Genomic DNA, 16,854 nt, shown 5'->3' with positions numbered 1-16,854 from the left:
AGAGGGTATCCCCTGAGATTGTAGTAAGACAGAGGGTATCTTCTGAGATGGGAATAAGACAGAGGGTATTCCCTGAGATGGAAGTAAAACAGAGGGTATTCCCTGAAATGGATGTTAGTATGCGAGTATGACAGAGAGTATCCCTTGAGACTGTTGTAAGAGAGAGTGTATCTCGTGAGATGGGAGTAAGACGGAGGGTATCTCCTAACATTGTAGTAAGATAGAGGGTATGCCTTGAGATAAGAGTAAGACAGAGGGTATCTCCTGAGATGGAATAATACAGCGGGTATCCCCAGAGATAGTAGTAGGACAGAGGGTATCTTCTAAGATGGGCATAAGACAGAGGGTATCTCCTGAGATAGGAATAAGACAGAGGGTATCACCTGAGATTGAAGTAAGACAGAGGGTATCTTCTGAGATGGGCATACGACAGAGGGTATCTCCTGCGATGGGAATAAGACTGTGGGTATTTCCTGAGATGGGAGTAAGACAGAGGGTATCCAATAAGATTGGACTAAGACAGAGGTTATCCTCTTATTCGGTGAATAAGACAGAGGGTATCTCCTGAGATGGGAGTAAGACAGAGAGTATCCCCTGTGATGGTAGTAAGAGAGAGGGTATTTCCTGAGATGGGCGTAAGACCGAGGGTATGTCCTGACATTTTAGTAAGAGAGACGGTATCCTCAGAGATAGGAGAAAGACAGAGGGCATCTCCTGAGATGGGAATGAGACAGCGGGTATCCCCTGAGATGGGAGTAGGACAGAGGGTATCTTCTTAGATGAGCATAAGGCAGAGGGTAGCCCCTCAGATTGAAGTAAGACAGAGGGTATCTTCTGAGTTGGGAATAAGACAGAGGGTATCCCATAAGATGAGAGTAAGACAGAGGTTATCCCCTCAGATGGGAATAAGACAGAGGATATCTCCTATGATGGGCATAAGACAGAGGGTTTCTCCTGCGATGGGAATAAGACTGAGGGTATATCCCCTGAGATGGGAGTAAGACAGAGGGTATATCCCCTGAGATGGGAGTAAGACAGAGGGTATCCCTTGAGATGGGAGTAAGACAAAGGGTATCCCATAAGATGGGTTTAAGACAGAGGTTATCCCCTCAGATGGGAATTAGACAGAGGATATCTCCTATGATGGGCCTAAGACAGAGGGTTTCTTCTGCGATGGAAGTAAGACAGAGATTATCTCTTCAGATGGAAATAAGACATAGGGTATCTCCTTAAATGTGAGTAAGACAAAAGTTTCCTATACGTATGAAGTAAGACAGAGGGTATTCCCTGAGATGGGAGTAAGACGGAGGGTATCACCAGATATGGGAGTAAGACAGAGGGTATGCCCTAAGATGGGAGGTAGACGGAGGGTACCCCCTGAGATGGGCGTAAGACAGAGGGTATACCCTGAGATGGTAGTAAGACACAGGGTATTCCCTGAGATGGAAGTGAGACAGAGCGTATCCCATGAGATCGGAGTAAAACAGAGGGTATCCCCTGAGATGTGAGTAAGAGAGAGGGTATCTGCTGAGATCGGAGTAAGACGGAGGGTATATCCTGATATTGTAGTAAGAGAGAGGGTATCCCCTAAGATTGGTGTAAGAAAGAGGGTATCCCCTTAGATGGAAGTAAAATAGAGGGTATCCTTTGAGATGGATGTAAGGCGGAGGGTACCCCCCGAGATGGGAGTAAGACAGAGAGCATCCCCTGAGATGGAAGTGAGACAGAGGGTATCCCCTGAGATGGCAGTAAGACACAGGGTATTCCCTGAGATGGTAGTAACACAGAGGGTATATCCCGTCAGACGGGAGTAAGACGGAGGGTATCCCCTGAGATGTGAGTAAGACGGAGGGTAACCCCTGAGATGGACGTGAGACAGAGGTTATCCCCTGAGAATGGAGTAATACAGAGGGAATCCCCTGAGATAGGAGTAAGAGAAAGGGCATCTCCTGAGATGGGAGTAGGACAGAGGGTATCTTCTGAGATGGGAGTAGGACAGAGGGTATCCTCTGAGTTGGGCATAAGACAGAGGGCATTCCCTGAGATGGGAATAAGACAGCGGGTATCCACTGAGATTGGAGAAGAACAGAGGGTATTTCCTGAGATGGAAGTAAAACAGAGGGTATTCCCTAAGATTGAAGTGAGACAGAGGGTATCCCCTGAGATGGCAGTTAGGCAGAGGGTATTCCCTGAGATTGTAGTAAGACAGAGGGTATCTTCTGAGATGGGAATAAGACAGAGGGTATTCCCTGATATGGGAGTAAAACAGAGGGTATTCCCTGAAATGGATGTTAGGCAGAGGGTATCCCCGGAGATTGGAGTAAGCCAGTCGGTATCCACTGAGATGGGAGTAAGACGGAAAGTATCCCATGAGATGGGAGTGAGGCAGAGGGTATCCGCAGAGATGGCAGTTAGGGAGAGGGTATTCCCTGAGATGGTAGTAACACAGAGGGTATCCTCTCAGATGGGAGAAAGACGGAGGGTATCCCCAGAGATGGGAGAAAGACAGAGTATATCCCCTGAGATGGAAATGAAACAGAGGGTATCCCCTGATATGGGAGTAAAACAGAGGGTATTCCCTGAAATGGATGTTAGGCAGAGGGTATCCCCGGAGATTGGAGTAAGCCAGTCGGTATCCACTGAGATGGGAGTAAGACGGAAAGTATCCCATGAGATGGGAGTGAGGCAGAGGGTATCCGCAGAGATGGCAGTTAGGGAGAGGGTATTCCCTGAGATGGTAGTAACACAGAGGGTATCCTCTCAGATGGGAGAAAGACGGAGGGTATCCCCAGAGATGGGAGAAAGACAGAGTATATCCCCTGAGATGGAAATGAGACAGAGGGTATCCCCTGATATGGGAGTAAGACAGAGGGTATCCCCAGAGATGGAAATGAGCGAGAGGGTATCCCTACAGATGGAAGTGAGACAGAGGGTATCCTCAGTGATGGAAGTGAGGCAGAAGGTATCCCCAGAGAGGAAGGTAAAACAGAGGGTATTAGCGGCGATAGTATTGAGAGAAGGAAGTAAGATGGTGTCTATCCACATGGTTTAAAGTAAGTCAAGTGAAAGGATATCACCAAAATTGCAGTTTGGAGGGACTTCAATCTCATTATATTCACATCTTTAATTTCGACGCGATACATGTACGCGTGAAGATGGCCACCCCTACGGGGCCACCTTTTACTCACTGTCGAAGCTTCTAAATCGAAACCAAATGAAAACAAAGTAGCACCGCCCTAATATATTATTGTTGTGGATATTTTACACATTCCGTCGTTTGGGGGTATTGGCATGTACACCTCAATGGGTGTATCATAAAGGGTATATCTGGGTTTTGTGTCGATTTTCATTAGCTAAGATGGACATTTCCGAATCGAGGTGTTTAAAACAGAATCATTCAGAAAGCCGGCGGGTGAATGGCTCAATAATCCACAATCCGTCGTTTACATTGGATTGTCAAATTTTACTCAGGGTTCTCATATGCTGTGATCTCCTTTGGAGTGAGTGAGTGAGTTTGGTTTTACACCGCTTTTAGCAATATTCCAGCATTATCACGGCGGGGAACAGCAGAATGGCCTTCACACATTGTACCAATGTGGGGAATCGAACCCGGGCCTTCGGCGTGACGAGCGAACGCTTTAACCACTAGGCTACCCCACCCCCCGATCTCCTTTGGAAAAGTGATTAGATTTACATGTGTAGTATCTGAGTATAATATCTGATTTTAAAACGGTACACTATAATCCACACACGATAAACACAATGTTTTCTTTATTTCTTCTTCAGATGACGGCTGTCTTAATTTGTGTAGTACATCCAAAAGGATCTTCCGTGGAAGCAATGTTACAATTCATCATTGGTCAGATTTAATTTTTGCTTACAATGGTACGAGATTAGAGTACACCGTAGGTAAATATCTTCTTTATTATCTTCTTTAACCCCTCCTTTCTCAAAAGTAAACATAGTATATGATTAAAATTAACCATTTATATCTTCCAAATAATTAGATCTGTTTTAGATTTATTGCTTAATGTAATCATAAAAAATGCAAAATGAATTACTTGTTATAGGAATAAAATAAAAGGTCAAAGTTCATAATCAATGGCAGGCCCTATCATTAAACGCTATTACAATTGATCAAATCAAAATGTTATTGTTCTCGTTTTTATACTTGGCGTGTCACATTTCCGCCAAACCCAGCATACAACAATTGGACAATATGTGGCATAATGCACGAAATTTGTGTCATCAAATTTGCAAACATAACCACGTTTTCGTTATTTCGTCATTTTGGTCATTAAAATCCATGTATTATGTATAAGATTTCGTGACAATAGCGAGGTGACACGAAATGTTAACGCACATGTCGCTGCTAAAAAGGTTCTATCCCATTTATCAAACATGCCAACAAGGAATATATATATACATATTAAATATTTATATATGCTCTTCAAAATAAGAAACACAAAGCCAGATTTGTGTGAGGTAGCCAAGATGTTGTGGAGAGAACATTTGGTCATTGTAGTCCTCTCAGTTATCGGTACATAGGAAAAGTCCAAGGTGGAGGTCAGCTACCATCAATAACGCGTATTTCCCCCGTTGGAATCGATAGCGGCCTGACATCTCCTGCCCATGGAAGAGACGAGTATGCGAATCACCTTCCTTGGATATGTGATTCGGTCGCCCACACACTGCCTGCAACGCAAAAGCCAACTGCTGCAACGTCTGGGGTTGTGTTTGACGCCGGCGTAGCCGTCTATCCAATTCATCCAACAGGTGCTCTATCGGTTTCAAATCTTGGGTTCTGGAGGGCCAGGGGAGAACATCAATGTTGGTGTTGTATAGACAGGATCTTGTGATCCGTGATGTCCTCTTGGAATACACCTTTGCCGTTGGCTGCAATTAGCAGGACATGTGGCAGGAGAATTTCGTTGATGTATCGTTGAGCCGTACGATTGCCCTGGATAGCGATCAAAACTGTCCTGCCATGATGAGAGATAACCGCCCACATCATAACGCTACTACCACCAAACATGTCCACTTCATGTACGCAGTTTCCGGCGTATCGTTCTCCCCGACGTCTGTAGACCCGTGCCTATCCATTCCCACGATGGGGGAGAAATCTCGATTCGTCACTCAACCAGACATCTCTCCATCGCAGTTAACCACCAATGCAGTCGTTGTTGGCGATGTTGTCGACTCAATATGACGCGTCGAACAGAACGTCTTGCTCATAGACTCTGCTGCTCTTAAATGGTTTCGTACAGTCTGGTCGGAAAATCTGTGCAGTCCAGATATTTCTGATGTGGTTGAAGTGGCTGTGATGGTCTTTTCACGTATGTGGCGCAGTCGAATGTAGCGATCTTGGGCGGGGGTGGTTGCTCTTAGGCTTCCCGAACTTGGCCGATCACGTGTTGACCCATGCTGTTGAAACCGATCCCATAGCCTTGTGATGGTGCTCGGCGCTACATTGAAAACACTGGCTTCAGCTGATCGGGATTCCCCAGCTAGCAAGCGGCATTTGACGCTGTTTCTTTGCACTTCTGTTAATCATGGCATGTTGTTGAGCTGTCACTGTTCGATTGAAGCAGATGCCAGGCAATAAAAAACCCTGCATTTTAATGCCGTTCATAGTACTGCTTCACGTGCAGCTCCATGGCCCTTTTTTTACTGCACTGGGTGCGATTTTCCGAATCGTACGTGTTTCCCGACTAATGGCTTGCATGTCCTGGGTGTGAACATTTAATCCCGGAAATTTGTCACTGACACTATAACACATTAAACCTCTTCGTTTTGCACATCTTGGTCCGTAAATTTTGCTCTTATGGCCAACTATATCGGTTTTGTGTTTCTATTTTTGAAGAGTATAAAATATTATAATTCTGATTGGCTTGCGCCGTTCCGACGCACGTCGGCCTTCGAAAGGGGGACGAGCCGTCTTGTAGGTTACGGCTACTCTATCACCACATGTCTATTCCCGTTTCTCGTTTGCACAAAACATATGTCCTTGTTACGTTGTAGCGTTAAAAAGTAGCGTATTAGAACACTTAGAACATATACCTCGTATGGTGGAGTAATCCAGTTATATCACGGCGCGTCAGCTTAATGTGGAAGGAAAGCCAAAAGTGATGCAGGTGCCAGACGTTACCCCTGGGTATGGTGTAGCACGGATGTGGTGCTGAGAAACCTAGAAAGATAATGGGGGCGATTCGGGTTTCTGACGTGCCGAAGGGGCGCAACTCTGCAGAGCGAATCGCGACACCTTAGACGAATGGGCCACCCGTGCCTCCTATGATAAAGTAAACCTAACTAACTCACTCAAACGAAGAGGCCTTCTGCCTGGGTCACGACGGCGATGGTCATCACGTGACGATGTAAAACCGTCGAACCGAGGCTTGTTCGACTCCCGTCCGACCACGGGTATGGTGTATGGTTTAGCACGGGTATGGTGCTGAGAAACCTAGAAAGATAATCGGGGCGATTCGGGATTCGAACCCACAATCATAGGTTTCTGGCGTGCCGAAGGGACGCAACTTTGCAGAACGAATCGCGACGCCTTAGACGAATGGGCCACCCGTGCCTCCTATGATAAAGTAAACCTAACTCACTCACTCAAACGAAGAGGCCTTCTGCCTGGGTCACGACGGCGATGGTCATCACGTGACGATGTAAAACCGTCGAATCGAGGCTTCTTCGACTCCCGTCCGACCTTGGCGCGTTGTGCGTGTTTTGGTCGTTACGAGTTGAGTTAAAATTAGGTTTAACGTCGCGTCAAAGATTATTGCACTCATTAAGCGACGTGCACGCACGTGCACGTGCGTTTGGGGCTGCTTGTACTTGTCCGGACTGATGCCGATTTATAGTGCTAGCTCACTGAGATACCATGCCGCAGTTTAACATGAATAGCCACTCAGACACAGTGTACTGACTCCGAGCCGACCAGACCTTGTTTTAGCCCCTGAATGCCAAGCGCCAGACAGGGTAAAAAGAAGAACCATCTTTTAACGTCTTTTGGAATGACGCGGCCGGGGATGGAACCCCGGACCTTCCGCTCTCCGGGAGGGTGCTCTACCGCTACACCACAGAGGGGATCTGGTCGTTACGAATAATAATGACGAAGAATATCGACCCCCGAAGCAATTGGCATAGTGAATCCTAGTGGTATAATTTACGTTGTTCTTACTAATATTCCAGCTTTATGACGACGGTCTGAAGTAATCGAGTCTGGACCAGACAATCCAATATTTGCCATAATGGGCATGAAAACACACGCAACTGGAATACGACGACAAACATCAATCAGTTCAGTTTACATGCCTAACTGATCCAATTAGTTCCCTTTACAACAAGCATTGATTGCTGAAGAAAACTTCTAACCCAGATATTCACGGGAGAGGGAAGATGAAATGGGGTTTAAGGTCGCGTTTCAGATTATTGGACTTATACAGCAAAGTGTTTGCGTGTGGCGGCTTTCATTAGTCCAGATTTCAGTGAGTTATAGTGCCACTGAGAAAGAGCAGGCCCACTGAGATAGAGCAGGACAACTGAGATATGTTGCTGTTGACCAGTCCTTGCTCTCGTCGAGCGCCAAGCACCATCATTTAACATATTTTGATATCATGCCGCACTCAACAATATTCCAGCTATATGAGGGCGGTTTGTTAATATTCGACCCACCTCCACCCCTACCAAACAAACAAAGAGGTAATGTCCTTGTGTGGATCAAGCCTTTATTTCATGTACTTATAATTGGACGTCCGTTGCAGATTTTACTGACTGGACTCCGTGGAAGAGCAACGCCTGTTACTGTGACTGTACCACCAAACAACGCCTTGTCGACGACACTAGAACAAGGACTTGCCTCAAGGACAGCTGCATGGGCGAGACGAACCAGAAACGAACCCGGGTCTGCAGAACCACGTGTAAGGATTGCGTCCTCGGGAATTAGGTAAAGGTTATGAACAATACAATATTTGGTTCCAGACAGGATATGTTTAGGACTAATGCATGGAGGAAGAGCAGAACAGTGGGTATTTTACACAACACAAGTTTTCACAGGATATCCAGCATGTTTCGCGAAGACATATGTTCTTTGAACAAACACGGGAACACATGACACACCATTTTGATCACTGATGTGGCTAAGTTTGAAGTGTCCTACACCTGCCTAACACAACACTTCCTGAAAGCGCCACCAATGCTGTAACCCGTATCAAACAACTTCTGATAAAGAGTCTCATGGCACTGTTTGAAATCGTCGTAGAAAGAACACATTCAATTGCACAGCAAAGGTGAAATCACACCAGATGCTGGCGCTGATCGTCACAAAGAAAAATCTGGCTTTTGGAAATTTGAAATAAAAACTCTGGTCATGGTCTTGTGTATACATGCTTCTGAATACTTTACATGTATTGTCATTCTAAATCTTAATGCATAAATCTCGAATGCACAAAAGACATCATATGTTAAAAGAAAGTCATGTTATTTTTGTCTCTTCTAAATGTCTTTATAAACCTCAACTGACGGCATGCCTTTCTTGTCGTGGCGGGTTATGCCTCTTAAAAGTAAAAACCAGGAAATCATGTTAAGTAGCATTACCTTCAATATGTGTAAAGATTATGGAGGTATTAACGTGTAAGCAGGCGTGCATACCATGTAAATTCGCGTTGAGGATTTACGCAAAGCCTGTACGCCCGTTTATAACTACATAGCCGAAGTAAATACGTCAACAAAAATAACTCCACAGACTGCATATTTTCACCAGGAACAAACACAAACTGTAAACAATAATTATCATTAGCGGCAAGTGATCAAATATGTAACTGTTTTTGTTTTTCTAACTTATCAGACATTGATATGTGCAACAGCATCGGAACAGATTCTTCGTTTCTGAGAGCAATAGGCGAGAGGCGTTGTATCAATGAGATCAGTCTTCCTAGTGTGGTACTTGTCCATCTCTGGAATTTTTAACGATTTTTATTGAATCTTGTGAAAAAATATTTTTGTCTGTTTTGTATAATGGAAGACGCACTTTCATGTTTTACAGTTCCGGTCTGACAGAATACAAAGAATAATATTCTGAAAATGGATTCAAGATATGGTTGCGCATTCATCACTGACTAGAGAGGGATTCACAAAGCTGAAAATGTTTCGGTGCAAATACTGATATTTGAAAGTATTTCTAGGGGAAAATCAACACGGTATCTGCTTATATTATTTGAAGACATGTCTATCTTAGAGGGCCAACGACTTTTGCATTTTGTTTTCTTTTAACTTGCTTTCGGGATTTACAAAGAAATAAATCAAATGGTATACGTCTCCTGGCCTTCTTGGATTTGCTGTTGTGCACAAGTGAGCTAATATTAGTTATTCTGTCATGACATAAAAGAATGTTTGGGGTATCACAGGGCATCAAATGGTATCTAGTGGTATAGTGTCCGCCTGGGGAGCGGAAGTCGCGGGTTTGATCCCCGGTCACATCATACCAAATGACTTTAAAAGATGGTACTTGTTGTTACCCTGTCTGGCGCTCGGCATTAAGGGGCTAAACAGGAGCCATCTTCCCGAGGCAAGAGAGTTAACTGATTTTAAACGTCCAGTTTCCATCCTTGCCGAACTAGGCTGGAATTCGGGGGCTCTATCGTAGCTCCACCAGTGGCTATTACGAGTTATGTCCCTTCTAAGCCTCTGCTATGGACCAATCAGGTTCCATCTCTCGTATCAGCCGCGCCCAGTCAAGACGATCTGATCGATAATCAAGATCTATATTGTGAGAAAACGGGTCTTACATCGCGAAGTGCATCAAATCAAGTGAGCCCCTTGATTAAAAACATGAAGAGATTAGGAAAATATCTGTTGACAACGAGTTGGCGGTGCACATGCTTTGCAAATCTTGCAATCGACCGAAATCTGCATGACAGTTTACGAACCGGATTTCGATTTCGGTGCGCTATTTTAATTGGACTATGCATAGAGTCGTTAGTCCAGCCAAAATATAACTCCATAATACCAGCCTTGATCGGCAAGGGAGGAATTGGTCTTTTGCAGTCAGTAAACTCTCTTGCCCTGGGAAGATGAACAGGGGCCGACGGAGTCATTATGCTGTGTCTGAGTGAGGTATTCTTGTTAAACTGCAGCATGGTATCTCAGTGGGATAGTACTATAAAATCGGCATTGGCCCGGACTAGTACAAACAACCACATACACACAAGTGCAATAATCATGAACGAGACCGTAAACCCCATTTTACCTCACCTCACACAAAAAGGCGAGTGTAGGGATACATTCATAGCCTACATCATACATACACCAATGACTACAGATAACCCATCACAACTATATAAGAACATTGTCGGATGGTTTGGGGGAGGATTTCGATGTCCTGGACCTTAAACCTGACTGGTTTGTGATGAGATGGCAACTAGTTTGTTAGTTTGTCTTGTCTGGGGATGAACATTTATAGTCAACTTGGGCTGGCCCAACGACTCACTGTGAAGCCAGAGGAATTCGTTATTGATCAGTGAATACAAAAAAGTACCCCCTGCATGTCAGTAGAGAAAAGTCACTCGCCATTTGGCCCCTTTGTTTACAGCGACGAAATATACGGCCGAAAATCCAGCCAAGGTAGGCAAGGGTGGAACTTGGACGGCTATAGTTAGTTCACACAATTGATTCGGGAAGATGAAGTAGGTCAGCCAATCAGGTTGGCCGCGCCTAATTCCGCTCGCCTTTCGTGACTTTTTTTCAAACTCAAATGTGTGTTTTACAACAAGTGTGGCATGTACAATATACGGGAGGATGAGGAGTGACAGGGTGCATATTTGTCAATTGTTATGTGTTCTTACATGCGATTCCAAACCTATGAGTAGTGATGTTGAATTTTTCTCACTGAAGCAGTAGCGTGAATTCTCCTTCACCTGGTGATTTTGTTTGGAAACCCATTATATGAGAGACATGAACACTTCTGTAAACATTACTGACTAACTGAGACATCAGATATTTTGTTAAAGCCTCGAATATTTTGATAATTCACAGAAACCACCTACCCAGCAGGTGATATGTTTTGAATTAAAAAAAAATAGACTTCAAAACGCAAATTGCTTCGCAGATTATTTGAATTCGTTTTGCACTCTCCCTTCCCAAAAAACTGTATCCGTGCTTTCTTGGCGCCTATAATTGTGTGCACCAATTTATAGAACCGTTCGAAGTACCTCTTTAAATGTTATTGAGAGTGCGTGCGTGTGTGAGTGAGTTCGTCATAGTTTGGTTTAACACCGCTTTGAAAGTAGCGATTGCAAATATATATCAACTCCATGTGTGAGAAAGGTTCATAATGATGCAGGATTCAGACGTTTACCCATGGTATGGCTGAAATATTGCTGCGTGAGGCGTTAAACAACAAACAAGCAAACAAATTCTGACGTTTACCACTTTTGTTTAAAACCATAATCACGATGTTATGATTCGGAAACCAGTTTGTTATAAGTGGGATCAAATCGTAGTCCTGAACCATTCGTCAGATAAAATCTGATGACATATAAGAGATAACGTCAGTGTTTTGAGGTTCTACCATGATGACAACTACACATGGTACACAGGTCAGCGATCTCAGAACGTTCCGAAAAGGAGTCACAGATCTTGATAGGTGTAACACATTTTACTCAAGTTTTAGATGAATTACTTATATTCCTGCCTGTTTAAAACAATGTTGTTAAATAACACTTTTAACACTTTAAATAACACTTCTTTCTATGTTTACACAAATAGATACATATTTATATACTCAACAACAAAATCTCCTGTGACACCAATATTTTAGTTTATTTTTCAAAGAAGTAAAGTTTGGTTTTCAGTGTTGTAGGACATGTATGGAATCAAGTCACAAAAACGCAACTGCTACAGAAAAACATGCATTCCATGCAAAAGTTTACTTTTATGCAAGTCCCATGCATTTCACTACCCAAGAATGGGTATAAAAACATGTGCGTTCACGGGATTCCAAATGCATTGTTTAGCATCGTGCTGACAACAACCACTCAGAAAAACAACAAAATTACGCAATTGTTCAACATTATGAAATCCACGCCTGTCCGAAAATGAGCGTCTGCGAGCCATTGGTATGCTTGAAGCAGGATCGAGTCATAGTGATGTTGCAAGACAATTTAACGTCCACAGAAACATCGTTTGGTGTTTATGGCAACGTTGGCAACAGACGAATGCAGCCAGAGACCATCCTCGGAGTGGCAGGCCATGCGTAACCAATAATCGACAAGACAACTGGACTCGAACAACACACCTGCGAAATCGATTCCAGTCAGCAACAGTGACTGCAAGAAGCATTCCTGGCCTTCGACGAATATCTTCACAAACCGTACGTCGCCGCCTCAGATGTGCCGGGATTGTCGCCAAAAGACCCGCCAGACGTCCCATTTTGACAGGAAACCACCGCCAAGCACGTCTACAGTGGTGCAGCCAGCGTCTACGCTGGACGGCCATGCAGTGGGGACAAGTTCTATTCACTGACGAGTCTCGTTTTCAACTCAGCCACAGCGATGGACGGATTCGAGTGTACCGACGTCGAGGTGAACGTTACGTCAATCATTGTGTCATTGAAGATCGGTTCGGGGGCGGCAGCGTTATGGTATGGGTTGGGATTAGAGGAAGACAGAGGACCCGTTTGATAGTGTTAGAGGGAAATCTGAATGGACAGCGCTACCGCGACGTGATCATCGGCCCTGTTGTTCTACCTTTTTTGCGTCATCATGGCCCATGCATTACCTTTCAACATGACAACGCCCGGCCTCATATTGCTCGACTTGTTCAGGATTCTTTTCAACAAAACAACGTGAATGTCATCCCCTGGCCGGCTCGCTCCCCTGATCTCTTACCAATCGAGCCCATGTGGGAGAAGATGGATCGGCGCCTTCGACGTCAACCACGTGTTCTACAGACACTCCAGGAACTTCGAAACATGCTCCAGCAAATATGGACAGATATCCTACAGGACTTTGTGCGACGCCTGGTCCATTCCAGGAGACGAAGATGTGTTGCTTGCATCGCAACCAGAGGTGGACATACACGTTATTGATTTGTAAATTGACATTTTGGCATGTTCATGTTTTTTTTTTATGAAATCACGCATTTTCTGAAGTTACTGTGGCAAATTAAACCATTTGAACACTTACTGGAGTCTTTTATCTGTTGCAAACCGAAAATGTTTCAGATTTGGTAAAAAAACATAACTACGCATTAAATCGTATTCAATGTCGCAGGAACTTTTGTTGTTCAGTATATTTACTGACAATATAAAGAGTTGCTCATGTTCCCGAGGCATCAGGGTTAACTGACTATAAAAATCAAGATCCACTCTTGCCGAACTAGTCTGGAATTTCGTGACTCAATCGTTGCCCCACCATTGGCTGTTACAAGTTAAGCCCCTTCTATGTCCCTCTTATTGACAAATCAGTTTCTCTTATTTCACATGCATTTGCTTCAAACAAAATGGCGGCGCCCAGTCGACACGGTCTGATCGATTATCAAGATCTATATTTCAATAAAATAGGCGTTACCTCTTGAAGCGCACCTGTTACCCTCACTTGAGCACCTTGTTTGAAAACATAAAAACATTTCCAAATATCCGTCGACGCCCAGTTGACGGTACACATGTTTTGCAAACCCTGCAATCGACAGAAATTTGCACGCCAGTCGCTATGTTGTTTATGGATTGGTTGTCGATTTCGTTTCGTGATTTTGATTGGACTATGCATAGACTCGTTTGTCCAATCAAAATATAACTCCATAACTCCAGCCTTGTTCGTCAAGGGCGGAAACTGCACGTTTATAGTGAGTTATCTCCCTTGCATCGGGAAGATAAGACTTGCGGTGCCGTCAGCCTATTTTGGAAGGGGATTTGGTGAAAATAAGAAAGAATGAATCAGTCGGCGTTCAAGTTATTATTCAGACGAGGACTTTATTTGTATACTTTAAAGAGAGGACTGGGCAAGCAGGAGATTGAAAACTCAACATGATCTGCTGCGTAATTCTTTCCGTGTCGAGGTCGACGAGGTCGGGTTACAGGTTATCACTAGCACACACAGAGAGATGGCAAAATCCACCACGGTGATCTTCATGATTAAAAGACCCGTGAAGATCCGGGTGAGAACTGGTCTTAAGCAACTGGCTTTCTGATTTGCCGAAAATTGGCACTGCTCTAATCAAACAAATCGGCGTGAAATGTGAAGAGGTTTAATATTTGAGCATTTCAGAGAAGACATTTTGACAAAGGAATTTCCAAAACAACAACGTAGAATTTCTTAACATTTTATATACTAGTATTTAATATAAATACATTTTTCATTGAGAACTCAATTTTTTTGTTACTCCATTAAAACAAACACTATGTGAAATTCAGTTTTTGTAAATTCGTATTTTGTAGTATAAGGGATACCAATTTCCCCATGACGCACATTTTAGGCGATTTACGTTACATGTTACAGTGGATCGCAGTGACCCAGTTGCAGGTATATCTTTTTCAGATTCATGCAAATAATAGTATTTCCAATCCAATACATAACAACACAGCTCATTGTTAATCACCCGACCTTCACCTCCAAGAAATAACCAATGATGTACAAGGTGTACAAGTTGGCGTATGACGTCACAACCGGTGATCAACTTTTACAAAATGGCGTGTCCTCTGACATCATTATGCGAGATTTTACGAGGGGAATTTCATTTATTCAGGGATCGATAATACATAAATGTGCCTTATAAGTAATCAGAAACCTTCTGACAATCCACGTATTGTTACTTGTTTTTTTGTTTTTTACGGATTTTTACAGGAAAATCCCTGTCAACAGGTGGGAAAAACAATTATGTCCCCTGCATGAAAAGAAACGTAAAAGTAGAAATTCGTAAACATCTGACAGAGTGTTCAAATCATCCATACAAAATCAATGCCAAAAATGATTTGGTTATTTCTGCGTGGACTGCGATTGATTTGTGTGGAAAGAATAAGTAACTAGAAGTTTTGTGAAAAGATGGGACAATCGCGAACCCATAACCACGCGAGAGTCTGGCGCTGAAACACACCAACACGACATGCATGCACGTTTGGTTTTCATGTCTATGCCATCACAATCTTACAGCAAGTGAACTGCGAAAACATGACATACATGTGCAACATCACGTGTTCATTTGAATGCCATCACAATCTTACAGCAAGTGATCTGCGAAACCATGACACAACGTATCCTTAGCAGACTCGGCCGACCACGTATCACTACTAGAACCACCACGGTCACCTGACTAAATCAATTCTTGATATCTATCCGTGAAGATCCGCGTTATTATTATTAAAGGTCTTCAATAACCCATGCTTGTCGTAAGAGGCGACTAACGGGATCAAGTGGTCGGGCTCGCTGACTTGGTTCATGCATGTCATCGGTCCCAATTGCGTGGATCGATGCTTATGATATAATCACTCGATTGTCTGGTCCAGATTGTATTAATTACAGACCGTCGGCTTAAAATTTGAATGTTGCTGAGTGCGGCGTTAAACAACAAAGAAACATTGCCAGATTTAGGAAATTCGAATCATAACTTTGGTATATCAATGTGATTTCTTGGAGTATACTACAACATATAAGCTGCATGTGAGGTGGCACCCCAATATAAACAAATGAACCTTGAACAAAAGATTTGAATTATTAGAAGTGTTAATGAGTTTTAGGTGTATGAGTCATCTTTGACTTGTTGCGATGTCCAAATTGAAAAGCAGGGGTTAACCCAGAAATTGGTTTGGACAGATGCATATTGTAAAATGATTTATTGATGAGAACAGATCAAGGAATACTCAATAAAATCTAATTAATATAAGATTTACAACAAAAGAGTAATAAAGGCTGCACCAGTCTGTAACAAGAGTGGCGTTAAACAACATTCGTATTTCCGCTCACATATATTTAGATCGTTTACGTTTCCTTCTGTGAGTAGTGATCTATGCCATGATGACTTCATCCGAAAATGCGTCCAGTATTGTACAAGATCCCCGATATATGCACTTAGTCTGTTACAGCAGTTGCGTTTTAAAAAAATATTGGATTAGTGATTTAAGCTGATTGAAGGTCAAATTCTCCTTATTGACAAAAACAATAACTTGTGGCCATGTTGAATGTGATCACTTGACGATAGTTTTAAGCTTTATGAATTGAAGATTTTACTTCATTTTTGAAGAAAATATATATCTTATAGAAAACCTTTTTCGACAGCATTCACATCATGTATATGTTTTGTTTGTTTGTTGTTTAACGCCTTACTGAGGAATATTCCAGCTGTATGACGGCGGTCCCGAAATAATCGAGTTCGGACCAGACTATCTTGTGATTGACATCATGAGCATCGATCCACGCAATTGGGATACAATGACATGCATCAACCAAGTCAGCGAGTCTGACCAACCGATCCCGTTAGTCGCCTCTTACGACAAGCATAGTCGCCTTTACGGCAAACATAATATCTCTACTTCACTCATTTGTACTCACGTCATTCAAACCCGTCACACGATTGTCCTTTCAATTATTTCTTCCTACTATTACTTCCAATATAATCTATCATTATTTCTTCCCACTATTGCTACCAATATAATCTATCATACAATTTCATCCCTCCTTTTATAAAAAAACACACTGATTAACTGAGACTGTAAACAGTAGTATGGTTACAACAAGACGCCTTGTCCGCCGTCTATCCGTGGGTAAGCTGGTTTAGAGAAGTAGAAAGTTAGAAAGCTGAGGACAGGATCTTGGAACTTGCGGAGACTGTGTTAGGTCATGATCGGTTCTGGACCAGCCAATG

General features: G+C 43.1%; 1 protein-coding gene across 6 annotated transcripts in view; it reads left to right on the top strand.

Moving 5' to 3' along the window:
• The window catches only part of LOC139448072 (uncharacterized), a 37,648-nt gene extending 28,330 nt beyond the window's left edge, over positions 1 to 9,318 (top strand). For all 6 annotated transcript variants that reach the window (XM_071229580.1, XM_071229578.1, XM_071229582.1 and 3 more), the window contains 3 exons: positions 3,787 to 3,909; positions 7,767 to 7,948; positions 9,047 to 9,318. In XM_071229580.1, the coding sequence (XP_071085681.1) occupies positions 3,787 to 3,909; positions 7,767 to 7,948 (305 nt within the window). In that variant the 3' untranslated portion in view covers positions 9,047 to 9,318. The remainder of the gene's footprint in view (positions 1 to 3,786; positions 3,910 to 7,766; positions 7,949 to 9,046) is intronic.
• Positions 9,319 to 16,854: the final 7,536 nt, after the last annotated feature.

Source organism: Haliotis cracherodii, unplaced genomic scaffold (assembly GCF_022045235.1).
Source record: "Haliotis cracherodii isolate W230 unplaced genomic scaffold, xgHalCrac1.p SCAF_7, whole genome shotgun sequence".
NCBI classification, from domain to species: Eukaryota; Metazoa; Mollusca; class Gastropoda; order Lepetellida; family Haliotidae; genus Haliotis; species Haliotis cracherodii.
Note: the sequence above shows the minus strand (reverse complement) of the source record. Positions and strands in the feature narration are given on the sequence as shown.